Consider the following 18,719-nt stretch of genomic DNA (forward strand, 5'->3'; position numbering starts at 1 on the left):
GTTGTAGATGGTTGTCAGGATTTCCTTTTTGTCCCAGATTTGAGACCATTTAGCCCTCACTTTCCCTCTGGAAAGCCTAGATACCTAAATCAGAGTGTGTGGTTATTGAGCATTTACACTGACCTGGCAGGGACGCCGTTGGACTCGCCAAAGCTAATGGATCGTGTCCGTGCATGGGGCCATGAAGGCTGCGCTTTGGGTGGGGTAAATATTCCAACCTGCTGTGAGCAAACGGCGTCGCAGTTACTCTTTGGCCTTGCTGGTTCATTTGCTCACACTTGGTTTAACAAGATTGAAACTGCTGCCTGTATTTGGAGAGGAGACGGATCACAGTCTAGACAACATCGTCGAGGAGTGTTTGGATGTTCTTCTTTTTTGTATTGTGCTGGTGGTTATCCAATCTGACCTTTCTGTTTCTGATGATTGTTGTTTGAGTATGCAAGATTAACTAGTAAATAACAGCTTGATTATTTCTTCTCGTCTATATGTAGATGTAGACTCCAATAATCGTTACAGATAAGATAAACCAAAAGACTTGAAGTTAAGGAGAAATATAGGCCAAATCAATATAGTTGAAGAAAGAAGTGCAAAACAGAGACCCAAGTGACACAGAAGTAGACTTTGAGGACAAGCAGTGCAGGCAACTTAATTACATAATACAAATTATGCAACTATATATGTCAAAGGGGAAAATCCCATTCGTAATTCCTAAACATGTGCAACCCTACACACCTTGGTTTGTTTACAGTAACATTGGTAATTGTCCATTCATGGAAAATGTGACTACGCTGGCAGGAGAATGTGAGCATTGACGTTTTGTTAACAGTCAACACTGCGGTGTTCTGCTGGTTCATATGGGTAATATAGCATAAAGCTGTTATTGGTGTTTTGTAAAGCGTCTGTCATGGTGTTAATGAAGTGCACAATGAAAGGATATAACACACAAATAGAGAGCAGACAGTACACTTGGTATTGTTGTGCAGTCGGTGGTTCATTGACTTTATTGTATGTAAATAGACTTTTGTACAATTTACGTTGTATTTGATGTGAACCATTAAGTACACTGTTGCCACTATTCCCTTTTAAGGTTATTTACTAGTGTTTTGCCTAATAACAGACTGTGACCTTTTCTGATTGGGGAATCTATCAGTAGAATAGTTGAGTGTCTTAAAGTGAATTAAAGTTTTTCAGCATGCTCTATACATTGAATAAGACCCAAGGCACAATTTCTTCCAGGCATTTTTTTTTAGACGTCTCTCTGCTCCAACACACCTGATTCACATGATCAGCTCATCATCAAACCTCTGCTGAAGCCTGATAACGACTTGAGACTGAGAAACGCTGTCTTAATGTTATCTTCTGATGTTACTCAAACTGTGTTATAACTATGAACTGCACATCATGACAAAAATAATAAGCTATGGCCAGTTGCCATTAGCCAATATATTCATCCAGTTACCCAACTCTATGACCTGGACAGTTTTCGTGCCTGTAATATCTTGTTTAACTTACTGGCCTAGCTGATCTCAGGGTCAAATAAAAGTATATTAAGAGGTTTTTATTCCAGAAAAACTTAATGCCAGGAAAAAGTAGTTGTTTGCCCGTGTACTTGGCTATTTGTCACTCTCGAGCTCTGCCATTGAGAAATGTTTCCACAACTAAATCTGAATCTGCAGGCATCTGTCAGCCGTGCAAAAACTGCCAAGCATGCAGTATACCTAATGTCCTACTGTCATCCACTGCCCTCCTCTGTGCTACTCTCTCTGGGAAACATGGACGCCCCCAGGGGAAGGCCCTTGTCTGTTGTCTGGGCTGAAATCCTCTTGTTTGGTCAGATGGACGCTGCAGGGACCGCAAGTACATCTTTGTGGTTGCATGTGTGTCCGCTGCAGGGCCATTTGACCCCTGCTCATTTTGATGAGCATGTTTTTTTTTTTTTCAAAGCTTTTCCCTCAGATTTTTAGTAGGATCAAATTCTCTCAAAGTGGATTACAAAGATTACTTAGAAACTTGGTTCTTATACAAATGGGTTTAATTTCCCCACAGAGAGAAAATTCAGACTGGTGTGATGTATACAGTTTTTTTTGTGTGTGCATGAATGCATCTCGAGTTGAATGTCATTGCCTCACTGGAAGGATTCCTGCTTCTCTCAGAATTGAAAATGCATTCCGGGGATTTATGAAGACTTTCAAAATTGATTAGATAAATGCAAAGGTCGAGGTAGAAACCTGGCTGTTTTTCTTGTGCTTCCTGAAAAGTTGACATTTTGGAGATATGAAATGTGGCAGCAGTAATAACAGTTGCATCCCTCAACATTAAGAGCTATCACTTTTATTGCAAACTATATAACAAATATTTTCCCGGAGAATAACAAGGACGGATTGAAATTAAAGTATACATTGACTGACAATGACTCTTTTTCAATTATCACATACTGCACAGTGCAAACAGTGTGGACATAGGTCTGGAGCTGTGAGACTTGACTGTCCATGGTGCAACAGACTGAAAAAATAAATTCTATCAGTAGAAAAGGTCTCTGGATATTGATTGGATAAACTACTTAAAGCTCTTGAAAAGCTGCCATTTGTTTGTTTGTTTGGCTTTGTGCTTTTCTGGACATGAGTTATTGTTACGATGAATTAATCTTCATTGATTCAGACAACCCCTCACACCCGCTGCCTTTCTTTAGGGACACTTCACCTCAGAATGAATTACCTGTCATGCTATTTATGCGTCTAGATTTTTGAGTTGCTGAATTTTGGACACATTGACTGTAGAGATTTCTGCCTTATGGAATAGAATAAAACTCGTACTCAGCTCGTGGTGCTCAAAGCGCAAAACAAATACATTTGAAATCCAGAAATCGTGACCTGGTTACTCAAGTTAATGCACAGACCTTAATGTAAATTGTTTCATGTAGGAACTACTTTATTTTTAGTAAAAACAAAATAGTTCCTATGTGGAGCAGCTCACTATCTTCAAGCTTTCTGCAGCAAACACCCCCTGTTCTGTGAACAATGCAGGAATTCACCATAGTAACTTTTTATTCTCATCTGTGGCAGGAAGCACAAAACAGTCTTTCAGTTACTGAAAGTTACTGCAACCTGACCTTATCTTAACACTTTACAGCTGATAAACTAACTCACCCTAATGTGTTGGTAGTTCTTGTGCACACTGGGAGAGACTCAGGTTTCACAACAAACTTACTCATCAGATACAGGTTACTCACAAGGCCACCTTCCATTTGGGGCTCAGCTGGTAACACATCAGGTAAATTTAATATTAAGTATAATATATCATGCTAGAACTTTATTTGTGGTCCTTTCAAACAGCAATTAAATTTATTAGTGTGTGACAATTTTGTTAGAGATTTTTTTTCTCGCATTGCATCAGGATTGGGGGTGAGCTGCCTCATCATCTTTAGGATAGATGGCACCAGTGACAGTCTTACTTTTTTGGTGTGATCTGTGTCTAATCATAGCTTGTGTTGGCCAAGTATAGGTAGATGTTGTGTAATTGACCATATCTGAACCAGCTGTTGACTCATCTCTATGTGTTCTGCTATGTTTAAGCATATCAGAAGTAAACATCATAAAAGTGAAGTAAAAAGAAACCTGTGTACGTTGCTAAAAGATGCTTTGCATCATTAAAGCGAGTGGTCCATGACAATCTGGGGAAATGGGTACTGTACTGTACTGACTACAGTGAAGGCACAGAGAACATGTGGTTGTTTATTCAGTATACCTGCAGCAGTCATTTCATTTCAGGTTCTGTCCCCCCAGCTGGTATTCGTTACATTTTCATCAGAACCTGCCCACCTCAGCTATCACAACAAAATACCAGAGCCTGATGGTCTGGGTATAAATACTGTGCTTTCAATGAATCACCCTCTGGGTGTTACTCTGCATTCAAACCAATCCCTGTCCGCTGCCTGTGCGCTCGCTCCCCTGCATACTGAATGTCAGACTTTGTGGCATGGAAAACATTTCCTGTACTCACAGTGATCCTCCCTTCGCTTTGAATTGTTGTTGCATTATTATTGCATGTACAGTCACAAACAATGAACGTGCTATTAGATCCCATGTAGCCATTTACTGTGCAGAGTTTTTCAAAAAGGTCAGAGGAGATGGAAGGTATTTGTGTAGGATGCATGTCAAGAGTGGGACTAAACAGGCCTTTAGTGGCAGCCACACTAAGCTTTCTGCCGGGCAGCGGGCATTCTTCCTCCATCCCCTATCCCATGAGCCTCTGCTGCTGGGACAAAGTCCTCTTTGTATGGCCATGGCTCTTGGCTAGAGCACACAGAGCTTTGAAATTGCGTTTGAACGATGGGATTTTCATCTCTATCCCTCCTTTTCGTGCTCGCTCTCACCCCTCTTTGCTTTCACTCTGCACTGAGCCTCACCCCCTAACCCTTCTCACCCACCCTCCCACCTTTCTCCTCTCTCTTAGCAACTACTCGAGTGGGACAGTATTGCATTGACACCAGTGCTGAGCTTGTTACCAGCTTGGGTTTCTGCTGGATGGCATGGATAGGCAGCATCAGTTTCTCAGGAGGAATTAGAAAATGGCTGAAATCTTGAGCATTTTAGATGCCCACTGTGTATGAGAAGATACATCAGAGGATACGTTTTTTATTCTTTAAAGCTCTCATGACATACAGATTGGCCTGTATGTCTCATATACCCCACTATCTGTCTCAACAGTGACAAAAACATTGTTTTCTAGATAATCTCTGGTATTTTAATGTTATTTCAGAGCTTATCTTTTTCAATTAAAAACTGTTGATGACTCATCCTTCACTTGGAGACGTTAATAAATTGCAGTCAATGAAATGCTTTTTCCCTTATGATGCAGCGGGGCATGGGTGTTTTGGGTGAAATGGGATTGCATTTTATGAAGAAAATATTTTCTGGTTTCCCCTGTCATGTCCTCCGGCTGCTCAGCTTCCACTCTCTGTTATTTCATTAGTTTCCTGATGGACAGGTGGCTTTGGCTTACTTGTTGTTAAAGTAGCTAAGCATAACTGTTTGCTGTAACAGAATTAAATTCAGCAGTCTCCCACTGAACATGACTGTTCACCAGTACCACTGCAGAGGTGGTTCATGGAGTTCCCTTATAGTAATTAAATATTGCTTTATTTGTTGCTATAGTAAGTTAGTGAACCGCTAAGTGCTGTTAGCTCAGTTAGCCAGTAAGCATCCCTGTACTGTAGTCTATTTCCTGTTGTCAAAAAGGTTTATATTGTCATTATATTGAAATGCAATGAAGAACTCCAAGTTGCACTCCACAGCTCTCAGAGGCTGTTTTGCTCTCAGTCTGGTTGTGTTCACTGGCAGCTGTCAGTGTGGGAAGAGTCAGACTCTCCCTTCAGCTTTACATCTATGGACTGCTCAAGCTGCACACTACAGTGCCATTAGCTACTGTAAATGCCAGTCAGTGTCTGAGACATGTCAGTCCCTCGCTGCAGGTTTTACAGGAAACACATAGCACAGAACTTTAAGTGTTGCTATAAGACAATTTCAAATGTGCGCATATTTTTGATGTCCCATGACAGGAGTTTTGCCACTAAAAAATGTTCCTTTCCCCTCCTGCTCATTCCTTTACCATCAAATATTGTGAATGCTAAATTTTGACAGGTAATTAACAGCTGTTATAAGTAAAGTAGTAAAATGTAAAGGCTTTAGTGTGAACCTGTGGACAGAAAGCAGGATGTCTTGATTTCATAGGCTAGAAAACAACAATTCAGTATTTGTGATTTGTTTTATTTAGTGCTCCCGTTTGTAGAGAAAACACCTTTACTGCCCTGCTCTCACTGTAATTTTACTGCTTCTTTTTTTGTGACCAGTATGCACATTTAAGGAATACAGCTGTACATTAGGTGTGAGTCTACATTCATGAAGCCTTAACGGTTGCCTTGCACTCCTTGGTATTGTTTGCATGTAATTTTGGCCATATAGGTATTTAAAGCTTGTTTTAACTGTTTACTGTAATCAGCATAAACCACTGTGGATATAAGTGTCAGCTAAATGCGTGAAACGCACGTGTAAATTATTCCGCCTAAGGTGTTATTAAACAGGTTGCGGTGACTTAAGCTAGTTGCAGCTTGTGTGTGTGAGTGTGTGTGTGTGCCAGCAGACAGTTTATCCCCCACCTAGTAATCTTACAGCTGCTCGTCTGGCTCGTACCTGCTGTTGTTGTTATTGTGCTGCAGAAATACACAATAGGGGGAAACTTCAAGCCTTCACCTCATTTTGGCCACTTGCTGATGACTGAATGAATGAATGACTCATTGTGGTGTGCATGTCAATGTCTATCATCTGCAAAGGAAAGTCCAGTTAGTGGCTCAACACTTAGGATATCCTAGATCATTGTCCTTCCTCTGTGATGCAGAGATTTTAATGAATTTGTAATTTTTCAGCAGGATAGTTCGTACAGTACAGCTCTCTGTGCTTCCTTTTCACCAGGTGGACAAGTCACTCTGCCAGAGTCTGATAACCATCTCATTTCTCTGGGTTTCTGTGGCAGGTTTTTGTAACCACTACAATTTTTTGCATGTTTTTTTTTTTTTTTAGATCTTCAATAGTAAACAAGAACTGTATTTTTAGTAATAAACATAGTCTAATTTGAATATGTTCAATGTCCATAGTCAACACTCTGGTGTCCCAGTATTAGAAAACTGTTATGCAATCAGATCAGACAGCTTAGTTATTATCACTCACAGACACACAGACACACACACACACACACACACACATAAACACGTTTGTGTTTCTGCACTTGTGAGGACCCTCAGTGATAGATTCCTTCACCATCACAACTGCAGGCCCAAACCCTGAACCCAAACCTGATTCTACCCCCACCCGTAAAACTGGCTCTTTAAAAGCCTCATGTGAAGAAATGAGGACCAGACAAAATGCCCAGACTTAAAAGTGGTCCTCGCAAAGAGCACAAAGACTGTAAAAACACCACAGCTACAGCAGCCTCGAAGGGTCAAAACTCAAGCTCAAACTTACCAATGACTTTAAAAAAAAAAAAAAAAGTGCTGTGTGCACTTTTCAGGGGTTCTATTAATTTTGGCCCAACATCTTTTTTATTTTTTTTATATATTTTCTTATGACAGTAGCTGAGCAGGAACAGCTTACTCTTGATATAAGTCTTATCCTGCCTAAAATGTGACATGTAGGTGGTTATTTCAGATGAACAATCAAATTAGTTTTTAATGCACTTATCAGATTGTTATTTGATATTGACTGTTATGCAGAGTTCAATTATCAGTCGTTTTTTGGGGAGGAAAAAATGAGAATGAAATTAAGTGAAAGAAATTATTTCACATTAATTTCCATCATGCAGCACGAGATGAGCAATTTACAGCTTTTAAGCCATCTGATTCCTCAAAATGCCATCATCTGATTTATGTGAGGTTTTCCAGGAACGAGCTGCAGCTCTGCTGAGGCACAATGCACCAGTCTTGTGAAGTTGTTTGCTGACGACAATGATCTTTGTGTACAGTTTTCTACAGGCATTGGTCTGGTTACATGAAAGAGGGTGCTGATTGATTGTGGGCTCTCATTCAAAGTTCAAATATTGTGTCCACTTGTTGGAACAACCTACGATGGTGTCGACCATTTACAGCATGTTTGAATAGCACTGAAAAGTCTAATTTATGTATCAGTGCTGTTGAGATTCTGTTTGTGTTGCTCTCTAAATATTCAAATGAGAAGACAAGGGAAGGAAAGCCAAGCCTCTGCTAAAGAATAGGCCAGTTTGTGAACCATTTCCTAATTGTTAATGAGGGGCTCCAGGGCAGTTTGCCAAGGCTGGAGGGCCAATGGCGAAGGCCTGTTTGAACAGAGGGGGCAGAGAGGGAGAGAAGGGGCTAGCTGTGGGGACACTGTCACTGAGGGGACCCCCAAACCCCATCGGCCCCCTCCTACCTGGTTCACAAAGTGCTGGAGCAGGCAGCTGAGAGCCACTGTCACTTCCACCCGAGACTTTAATGAGGGTCTAGCTGCAGCTCTGGGACTCGGTGAGGACTGTGTCGCTTGCCGACTGCTATCTGAGGAGCAAACCCTGGGCCAGCTGATTTGGAGAGTAAAGGGGGGGTCACTGAGTTTTTAAAGATGTCCAACAACAACAATAACCAAGAGGAGAAAGAGGAGAAGGAAGAGGACACGGAAGAGAAAGGAGAGGAGGTCATGGTGAAAATCCCACCACCTCCACCTCCTCCCGAGGTCAACTGGAAGGGTCCAGCTGAGGAGGGGAAGCCGGTGCCCAAACCTTTGCCCAACGGGCACCAATGCCAGCCTATGAACCGCAGTATTTTTCCTCTCTCCACAGTCTCGCCGGCAGCCGAGAGGATCCGCTTCATCCTCGGGGAGGAGGATGACGGCCCGGCGCCCCCACAGCTCTTCACTGAGCTGGATGAGCTTCTGTCGGTGGATGGACAGGAGATGGAGTGGAAGGAGACGGCCAGGTAAGGACTTGAGGCTTCCTCTCAAAGTTCTTGTATGCACACCCTTAATTTTACAGTTCAGAAACCTTCTCCACTGACTTTCACGCAATCATTACAAAAAAAGGGAGCTGACCATGAAAAGTCATCTTCACAGCAAAATTCTTGCTGTTATTTTATTTTGAGGAGGTACAAATCTGTTTCTTCAAGTTGCTTTAGTGCTTTAGATTGATTAAACAGTCATGCCAGAAGCAAATAAATTTGTGAACTTCAGCTGCTTGTCAAGCTAAAATAAGTTCTCCTGACATGAGGGAATTTGCTGCATGCACTCAGTTTGGAGCAGCATAAAAAGTGGCACCCAGGGTTTCACAGGTTTCTCCTGTGTGGCCCACCAGTGGGATGGGATGGGATAGAGATGGGATGATTGTTTATACATCATTAGCGTTGGTTGAGTGAAGCTCTCTCAGGGGGAAACTGGATCCCTGTGCTGCTGTTTGAGGCTCCAAATGAGTTGATTTGTTATCCTAACCTCTGACCAATTGTACCGCAGATAGAAGTTACATTTTGGTTCGCTGTTGGTTGAATGATTTTAAGAAGTCCACTGATGCACTCCGCTGTCAGAGTCTTTCAGTTTAGTTTAAAAGTGAGACAAGGAGATGACTGGTTCCTCTGTATAGTCAGCCGTAGATGAACAATGTGTCGGCTGCTCTTGCAAAACGGGGAACAAACCAGGATAAAAATGAGGAAGAAAAAATTTAAAATTTATTGTAGTAGCTAAATCATTTAAAATGCCAACATGTTTCGACTGTTATAGGTCTTCGTCAAGTCTTTGAAAGCCTATTAGATTCATGAAGGATTACCTCAGATGGGTTTTAAGTGAGTCATTATGTCTAACTTCAAAAGGTGACCCTCTAGCTTGTCAGTCATTGCAGATGCCCAGGCAGGATTGGACCAATACATGTCAGTCAAAATGCAAATGAAATGTGAGCGTATTATGTTGATACTGCGGACTTGGGAATTGCATTTCTGATCATGGCATGTCAGCCATCTTTGGAAAAAACAGATCAAAATCCTAATGATCACAAACAGCCCAAAATCTTACGTACCTAGGATTGTTTTCAAAGTACAACAAAGTTCATATGTTCTTTAATTAGTAAGAAGTAAAGATACCTAAGGGAAAAAAAGATTCTGGTAAAAGTAGTTTTGTTTTTTAAAAGGGTGAAAAAGACTGAAGAATGGCTTAGAACGCTGGAAACAAATCAAATCTGTGAATAAAAACTGAGCTACTAACATTTATAAATGAAACATTCCTGTTTTTATGCTACCATCTTCCCAGGATATGGAAACCATTTAAGGGTTTATTTTATTGTGGTACTTGAGTTGAACTTTTGACTGCACTGAAAAAATAGAAAAATAATTTTCCTGTGGTCCACCATCACATCGTGTATATTATTTGTTGCACTGAGGAATTGCAATTTCTTTCTTCAGTACTTTCTTCAGGTAGAACATAACAAAGTATTTGCACTTTGATGCTGTACTTAAACTCAATAGAAGAGAATCAGCAGGGTTAAAAAATGTTAAAACGGGACCACAGTTTTACATCCTCCAAAAAGTGTCTGTTTTTTAAGTTATAAATAGCTGTATATTCCTTACAAAAGGTGAAATAAATCAATCTTGCATATTCGGTGTCAAACTTATTATTCTGCAAATCACACAGAGATTAAGACCCTTTCCAGTGTCTCACCAAGTGCACTTGGGGGACTCAAAATGAATAAAAGATCTCACAAGTGCTGGGTAGTGCTGGCTGTTTGCCAGCTGCAATGTTGGCAGCCAAACTGACCAAATAAAACCCTGGTATAGAAACAACTGCTCAGTGCCAGCTCAGTTTCTCATCTCACTGACTCTGAGGGAAGCTTGGGGGGTGGTGATTAAAAAATACATGAAGAAAATAGAAATGATGATGCTGCTAAGCAAAAGAAAGAATTGGATTCCCGCACACTGTCTGCCAGAGTAAAGACCTTTGGCAGGTGTTTTTTTGAAGCACCTGTCTCCCAGGTGTGCATTCAAATGAATGTGGCTTTAAGATAAACAGCATGACATAAACAAGACAGTTCTGAAATAAATTGCACATGTGACATATGAGCAGTGTATTCACACTGGCATATTCAATGTGTAACACATTATTATATATCCTGTAATGTAGATTGATGTCCCAAAAGGTCAACATTAGTAGGTTAGTTCATCGTTCTTTGATATACTGAATGGTACCTTTACATAAGTTTTCTCAGTATGTACCCAAAATTACACTGTAAAATATATTAATATCAAACCTTTGCATGTTCTGTTATCGCCTGTCACTTTCTGACGTCTCAGTTTAATCCAGTCCTTTTTTTTTTCTCCCTCTTTCGTCGCTCCAGGTGGATCAAGTTTGAGGAGAAGGTAGAGAAAGGAGGTGAACGCTGGAGTAAACCCCACGTCGCCACGCTGTCCTTACATAGCCTTTTTGAACTGCGGACGTGCATAGAGAAAGGCACCATCATGCTGGACATGGAAGCCAACACTCTGCCTCAGGTTGTTGGTAAGTTTGGTCAACTTGCTGAATATTTGTAATAAGATAAATTGCATTAAATTGGGATACAGCTCATTTCCACAGGCTACTGTGTTATGGGGGGAAACGATAATGTTAATGCTGTGGTACACTGCAGGAAGCGCTTCGACATTTTTATATGCAGTGACAAGTGATTAGTTATTAGGTTTTTGAAGCACGTGACCTTTACCCTGGAGATGGGACTTATATAGTTTGAATAATATAATTTATATAATTATATAATTATGTAATCTAACATATTAGGACTACAGACTGGCAATCAATAAATAGTTCCATCAATTCAAAGTTCCATTTGTGGCATAGTAGGGTGCTTTTATCGATTAATCTATTGATTACTTTCTCAGTTAATCAATTAGTTGTTTGATCTGTGAAATGTCAGAAAATGGTTAAAATGTCAGTATTTCCCAAAGCCCAAGATGATGTCCTTGTTTTACTCACAACATATATCCATATTCAGTCTATTGTCACAAATTAATAAAGAAACTAGAAGATTTTCACATTTAAGATTCTGGAATCAGAGAATTTTGACTTTTTTTTAATTAGTTCATTAATTAATAGTCAACTCGTTTAATAATCAAGTCATAATCAATTCATTCATCAATTGTTGTAGCACTAATGAAGTCATTAAGAGCAAACTGATTGAATTAGGATTACGGTAAAAAAAAAATCTATTGCATTACATTCTCCCATAATGATGTAGCCAGTGTAAATAATGTGGCACATTAATATTATTTGCAGACAGGTTTGCTGCTAAGCACAAAGGCAGTATTACAATTTTGCAAAGTAGTTTTTATGGGTCTTTAATGAGTTCAAGGCTTTTAATTATTTTACTGTTTTTTTGCTTTAAGAGAAGCAAAAGGCCACAGCTCTGTCAGGTCCAGCCTGTACTGTACTTTACTGTATGTTGGAACACTCAAATAGTAGTTTATAAACGTCCACACAAAAACTTCCTAATTTGAGGACAGCTCTTCGTTTCTGTCTGCATGAGGGAGCAGGAGGAAGAGTTACCACTTGGAGTGATTAATGTGAAGTAATTGACTGTGCTGCGGTGTACAGGCCGAGCGGAGCTGGGGCCTCTTGCTTTGAGGCCAGCCGACTTGACTGATGGGCCATTAACAGCACTACTCCTCCACAAGAGGAGAAACTCCCCGAGGCTGCTATCTGCCAGCATTCAGGCTTCTGACCCTCTTTTTAAAAATAGGCTAGACCCTTTGATTGAGCTATTTCACGATGCCACGAAGACTCTCGTACAGGAGCATTACAGTCTGGGAGGCACTAATTGAGTCCTTACAAGTATGAAGAGACTTTTTTTTATGGTGCTTTCGGTATTTGCCCTGAGTGATGTCTTGCTAGTAACTTAAAAGGATAGTTTGGATTATTTGACTTGGGGTTGTGTGAGGAACCTATTGATAGTCAGTGTAATAGTGTGTTATTGAACAGTAGATGCAACTTTCTTCGTCCAGAAAAAGACTTAAACCCTCTGGTCTCCTCTTCCTCCTCTCTGCATCATCAGAGCTGATCACTGACAACCAGATAGAGATCGGCCAGCTGAAAGCGGACCTGAAGGACAAAGTGATGTACACGTTGCTACGGAAACATCGTCACCAGACCAAGAAGTCCAACCTGCGCTCTCTTGCTGACATCGGGAAGACGGTCTCCAGTGCAAGTAGGCTGTTTTCCAACCAGGAAAACGGTAATACTGATGCCAGTTTGGTGCAGTCTACTTTTTTTCAAATGATGTGAAGAAAAACCAAACTCAACTCTTTTACTCCATTACGTATCTACATTACTGGGTTTGATTTATATTTTTGTTAGAACCTTAATAGTTCTAAAGAAGCACCACATTCTCCTTATTTACTGAAAAGGACTTTATCATAAATTATCATAGTGTTGGCCCTTTATAGTATATTTTGAAAGTTTTAACACGAAACCCCTTCAATTACTGCTACTGCAGTGCTGCTACTTGCTCACTAAACTGGACAAACTAAAGTTTGTAGATGTCCTTTTCTAATATCACTCTAACTGCACTTTCAATGCACTCACTGCAGGATTCTGTACTAACCCACAGTTGAATAAGACTTAACTGATCAAAAGCACAAAGTGTGTTGGCACCTATAAGAGCAGGTGAAGCTCATTTCACATTGGCTTCAGCTGTACATTTCAACACTGAAGTATTAAGTTATTGCATGAATTTATGACACTGGTGAGAAAAGTCCAGGGCCATGAGAAATCATAAAACTTGACCCAGTGTTTTGATAGGATATGATTAATATAAACTCGAGAGATCATTTACAGCAGTTAAAATCTCTGAACTTGCTGATATACTTTCTTTTGATTCTCACTTCATTCACTTTTAATTTTGTTGAAATTTCTGAAAATTCATGTTTTATTTATGACAGAATATAACAACTATTTTCCCACACAGGTTGAGCTGTCACTTTGCGTCACTAAAAAGAAATCCCAGACAAATTATTACAAAGAGACTGAATTTATATTCATGCAAAAAAACACAAGAAAAATAATGAAAATTGGCTTAAGTGGCTATTTTAGCAGGATTGTAGTTGCTGCATGAAATGGATTTAACATCAGTCTGGTGTATTCTGTATGTGAGGGCACTTTGAATTGAACTCTGTCACAAAATCCTTTGTTTATGAAGTTGAAATGAAAATTTTCCTCAGGCAGCAGCACAGAGCTGCATATTCAATCAGTCTCTAAAGCAGTGAGCAAAGTGACAGCTCCAACACACGCTGATGTCTTTAACTGACATAAAAGGGATAGTTTGGATAATTTGAAGTGGGGTTTTATGTGGTACTTAGCGACGGTCAGTGTATTAGCTACAATGGCTGGCAGCCGACACGCCAGGCAGAAAGGAGTACCAGCATGGAAGTCAACAAAAAATATTTCAGCTACTTCAAATAGACCCACCTAATAAAAACAATATCAGTTTAAAAAAGTGTATGCTATATTTATAATATTTTTAACCATTTTACTGTGCTGTTAGACAGCCTTTTCTGATGAGAAACTGCTGTTACATATGAGTATGAGTATAAGTATCACTCTCTTTTGCGCCACCAGACTCCCTTTGCAAAAACAGTAATTTTACCTCACAGAAGACAGGAGTTGCTCGTCTATCGCTGCCTAGATCCTTTAGTTTGTTTGTATTATTATGCGACTTTGCTGAACTAACCTTAAAACACTGAAGTCACATAATAACAAACAAACTAACAGATCAAGGCGACGGTAGCTCAGCGACTGCATTTTCTATGGGGCAAAATTACAGTTTTTGCCACTGGAGTTTGGTTGGTTTGGGGAGAGTGATATTTGTCTAATATAATGGCAGAAAAGGCTGTCTGAAGTCAATAAAGTTAAAATATTAATGAAAATATTCTAAATATAGGGTGGACCTTTTTTAATTGGCTAAAATACATTTTCCTGCTGACCCCGTCTCCCAGCAGTACTTTGCTAAGGTTTCTGCACCGGCACTCCTGTTACTTCTCCAAACTGGGGGCATGCAGGTCGGCATCTGCTGTAGGCAACCTCACTTCAAACAATCTGAACTGTCCCTTTAACATCACGTGTTCTGTGCTTTGATTGAGTGCTTTGATTGTAACACATCGCCTAACTCGAAGTTTGACAGTGTTGACATTGTAATTACTCTGTTACCAGCCATGGGTCTTTGGAAAGTGGAGTTATTTATTACCCGCTATTAGATTTATGAAGCTGTTTTATGACTCTATCAAAAGGAAAGATCCCTCTGTTCCTGATCTGCTTTGTTGCAGTGTTGAAATGGAAACTCATCATATAAAAGCCTGAGCCTCTTATCAAGATCACAGTACTGAGATAAGGAGTTTAAATAATCATTAATTTCTTAAAACTTTGCAAGGATAAAGTACGTCATCCATTTTATTTAAACAGTTTGATTCCTGTCTGAGTCTTCCTGTCCAGTGACCCATGGTGTCTTGATTAATTGCCACCACACCTCTCACCTCACCGTTTCTCTGCATAGATTATAAGAATCCCAACACAATCATGTTTTACAGATGTTTTAACAGCCACTTAATCTTGTTCTCCTAACGTATCTCTTGCTTTGGCTCAGTGGGCTTGTCTGTCAACTCTCCTTCCATCTCTCTTTCCTCCTTTTTTTGCTTCCCTGGATTGGGTTTGATAACCTGCTGCTGCTACTAAAAGCTCGCAGTCCTCTTGAGAACTCTGTGACTTGCCTGTCGGGTCGCATATCAATGGAGGACTTGCAGTCCCAAAGGAGTACCAGCATGGACTGGCTTAGTAAGTTCACTGGAGTCAGGCTACGTTCACACTGCAGACCACCGATCACTTCTGAATCACTCCTATTGCTTCTGTTTGAGAAATTGGAAAATGTGACAATGCAGCTTTATGTTGTTGACACAGAATCAAAAATATCAGATTTTTCTTGCATGTGAGTGAAAACTTTCAGCTTCAGTTTGAACGTAGTCGTGACCAAACTGTAGTGTAAAATATAACCACACCTGTTCTTCAGACCCAATGCATCAAGTACAGTAGAACTCATTTTTATGTGCTTTATATAGTAGTGTCATTGAGTAGTTCTTCATCCCTGATAAGTTTAGGCTGTTTTTTATTTATTTTAAGGGATTTTCCCCCAATTTTACAATTACAGTTTTTCAAAAAAATATGGATAAGATTTGGTATTTGATCCTTTGCTTTTTAATGTGGGGTTGCATAAAGTACTTATGGATAGTTAGTGTATTAGATGGCGGTTTTCACGCCCCCAGACTGTATAAGCAGAAAATAGTCTCAGCATGTAAGCTAAGCAATAAGCTGCTGTGAACACGTTAAGCAACAAAATGTGTTTTAGTCACTTAGGAAAGGTCCACCTAAAAAAAACAATTAATATCAGTTCTAGTGTACTCTATATTTAGAATAAACACATATTTCACAGATTTATTTTGCTGTCAGACAGCCTTTTCTGGCAGAAAATCGTCATTATTTAAGCCAAATATCGCTCTCTTCAAACCAACCAAACTCTATAGGCAAAATCAGTGATTTTACCACACACAACATGGGAGTTGCTGGTCTACTGCTGCCTCAATCTGTTATTTTGTTTGTGTTATTGTGTGATTTTGGTAAATCCAAATGAACTTTTTCAAACACTGAAGTCGCACAATAACATAAACAAACCAACAGATCGAGGCAGCAGTAGACCAGTAACCCCCGTTTTCTGCAAGGTGAAATTACTCATTTGCCTATGGAGTTTGGTGGAAAGAGAAATAGTCAGCTTCTATTATGGTGATTTTTTTTCACCAGAAAAGCCTCTCTGACAGCAAAGTAAAGAGGTGAAAATATACTAAATATAATGTACACTTAAAACTAATATATATATATTTTGGGTGGGCCTTTTTGAAGTGGCCAAAATACATTTTGTGGCTGACTCTGTCTATAGCTGTACATTTCTTAGCTTCTGTGATGGGATTCGTCTGTGCTTTTCCAAACTGGCAGTGTGTTGACCGCCATCTACTGTAGATATCTGACCTATGCCTTTAAGGTTAGTCCCACACCCCCTTTTTTTTTTACTGTACCTACTCTATTCAAGTACTACAATTCCATCATTTACACTGGCTGCATCATACTGACAAGCATGTTATTACCCACAATGCTCAGGGGGCAGATGTGTGAAAGGCCACAGTGGCATCAGAATGCGCGCTCGCTGAGATTTGTACGTCTCTGGATACCGTCTCTTATCTCTGACAGCTCTGGGACTGAAGTAAGGTCACGTTCTGCTGTCAGATCCCTGATGATGGAGTTGACCAGCAGAAACCAAAAGTCAGCAGAGCGTCAGTCAGAGTGTGTGTCTGTTCACCTGCTTCACATGAGGAAAACACTTACTGGAAGATTTTGACGTAAAAGATGGACGCTATAAGATGATCAGATATTCTCAACAGTAAAGCTTTTTTACAGATTAAGGATGGATGCACAAAATGATTTTTTAAAGTAAGCACTGCAATTGTCATCTTAGCTAATCACCCACAAGCTAAAGAAGCTTAGCGAAAAAATAAAATAAAAATATTTTATTATTGTTATGAAATAATGGACCAATCAGTGCTGCTGCTGCTCTGTAATTTGAAGCTGAAAAGTTAGTTTTGGCACTGCAATGATCCTCATATTTTATCTGGTGCACCGGGATTTTAACAGTGAACTATGAGCAGGATGCTCTTTTACTTTTTCTGTCAAAATCTGATGATTTCACGTCACAGATGATAAAAAAACGCATTAAAGACTGATATAATTCGATATGGTACCGATGACTGATTAATGACTCCTTCCATGGAGCTTCTCTCCTGTCCTCTTTTGTAAGGAAAGAAACAGCTTAATATATTTCATTTAATGCCAAATTTTCAAAAAAGCATGATTAAAAATTCGCCACAGCCATTTCACTTCCCGGCTCTATACGCAAAAAACCTCAAAACACATAGTTTTTAACTGGCGGCCCAACAGTAGTAGCCAAAATGCTGCGACAGATGGACACAATGGTTTTACACAAAAGAAAAAAAAGACAGCATTTCACAAAGTTTTTTTTCAGTTTGACTTAAAAGGTTGCTTTAAGAGTGAATGTAAAGTAGCAAGGATTTTTTCCTCTGGTGTGTCCCAAAATCTCGTTAAGCTTCTATCTAGGGTTTGCATGGAGGTCGCTGTTGCCTTATTTTTCTTTTCGGCGGTGCATGTGGAGAAAACTGTCTGGGCCACTGGCTTTTCTTGGGTCTCTGCCTCCTTTTGTTCCATTCAGTTTTTAAGATCCTGGTGACGGTGAAGCTCGTCTAACTGTTCAGGCTTGATGTGTTTTAACAGATAGTCCCACCACAACTCACCGGAACCTGACCTCCAGCAGCCTGAACGACATTTCTGACAAACCAGAAAAAGACCAGGTGAGTCAACTTGATCATTTAATGGTGGAAATCTCCCTGTGATGTCAGGCTCAAGAATTATTTAAACAGATGTAATAGATGAAGGGGCTCGATTCAGTCAGGAGAAACATGACATTTCCAGCATATCTGGATTTCTTGTTCAGACTGAAAATTAAAAGTCCAGTCCAGTGCTAATTGAAAGGAGAAAGTTGACTGAGGTACCAAGCTTGCTCAACTGTCATTGGGGCACAGAGTGAAAAGGGGCGGGACTTAGAAAGGGTCAGTTGTGCCAGTCATAATTTTTCTAACGGCATACTTGAAATAAGAGTTGTCTCAAGCAAATGCTTGTGAAATCCAGCTCGACCACAAGAACAGAATTGCAAGCGCTGGATAAATAAGTCAGAGCAGACTGAAGCTGCCGGTTCAGAGCAGAGATAATATTGTCTAAAATACGTAGTTCAAACCTCTGCGTCGTCGTCACCCAGCCTACTGCTGCAGCCAAGTCTGTAAAACTATACTCAAGTTGCTTATGTAATACCTCTGCTCGGCTCAGCACTTTATTGAAAGTCTGTGGAAGAATCTGAAGAAAGTTTACCTCTAAAGGTCAGTGTGGAGGTTTTGTGGCGAGAAGTGGCTGTGGCGGGGATGACGTTTAAGCGGAGAATCTTTGGTTCAATGAATAACAGGAAGAAAGTGCTAAGAGAGGACACAATAATCAATGATTAATGCAATGGAAAGTACACACCCAAACACACACTTGTAC

The 18,719-nt window shown here is 40.0% G+C and overlaps 1 protein-coding gene across 7 annotated transcripts in view; it reads left to right on the top strand.

Annotated features, from left to right (window-relative positions):
• The window catches only part of slc4a4a (solute carrier family 4 member 4a), a 63,737-nt gene that overhangs the window by 18,562 nt on the left and 26,456 nt on the right, over positions 1-18,719 (top strand). For 3 of the 7 annotated variants that reach the window (XM_084728250.1, XM_084728248.1, XM_084728247.1), the window contains 5 exons: positions 8,341-8,476; positions 10,870-11,030; positions 12,574-12,753; positions 15,249-15,344; positions 17,901-17,977. In XM_084728250.1, coding sequence (XP_084584376.1) covers positions 8,341-8,476; positions 10,870-11,030; positions 12,574-12,753; positions 15,249-15,344; positions 17,901-17,977 — 650 coding nt within the window. The remainder of the gene's footprint in view (positions 1-8,340; positions 8,477-10,869; positions 11,031-12,573; positions 12,754-15,248; positions 15,345-17,900; positions 17,978-18,719) is intronic. The other 4 variants (XM_084728253.1, XM_084728251.1, XM_084728254.1 and 1 more) reach the window with 2 other exon arrangements.

This window comes from Lutjanus erythropterus, chromosome 10 (genome assembly GCF_056507025.1).
Source record: "Lutjanus erythropterus isolate fLutEry1 chromosome 10, fLutEry1.hap2, whole genome shotgun sequence".
Taxonomy (NCBI): domain Eukaryota; kingdom Metazoa; phylum Chordata; class Actinopteri; order Lutjaniformes; family Lutjanidae; genus Lutjanus; species Lutjanus erythropterus.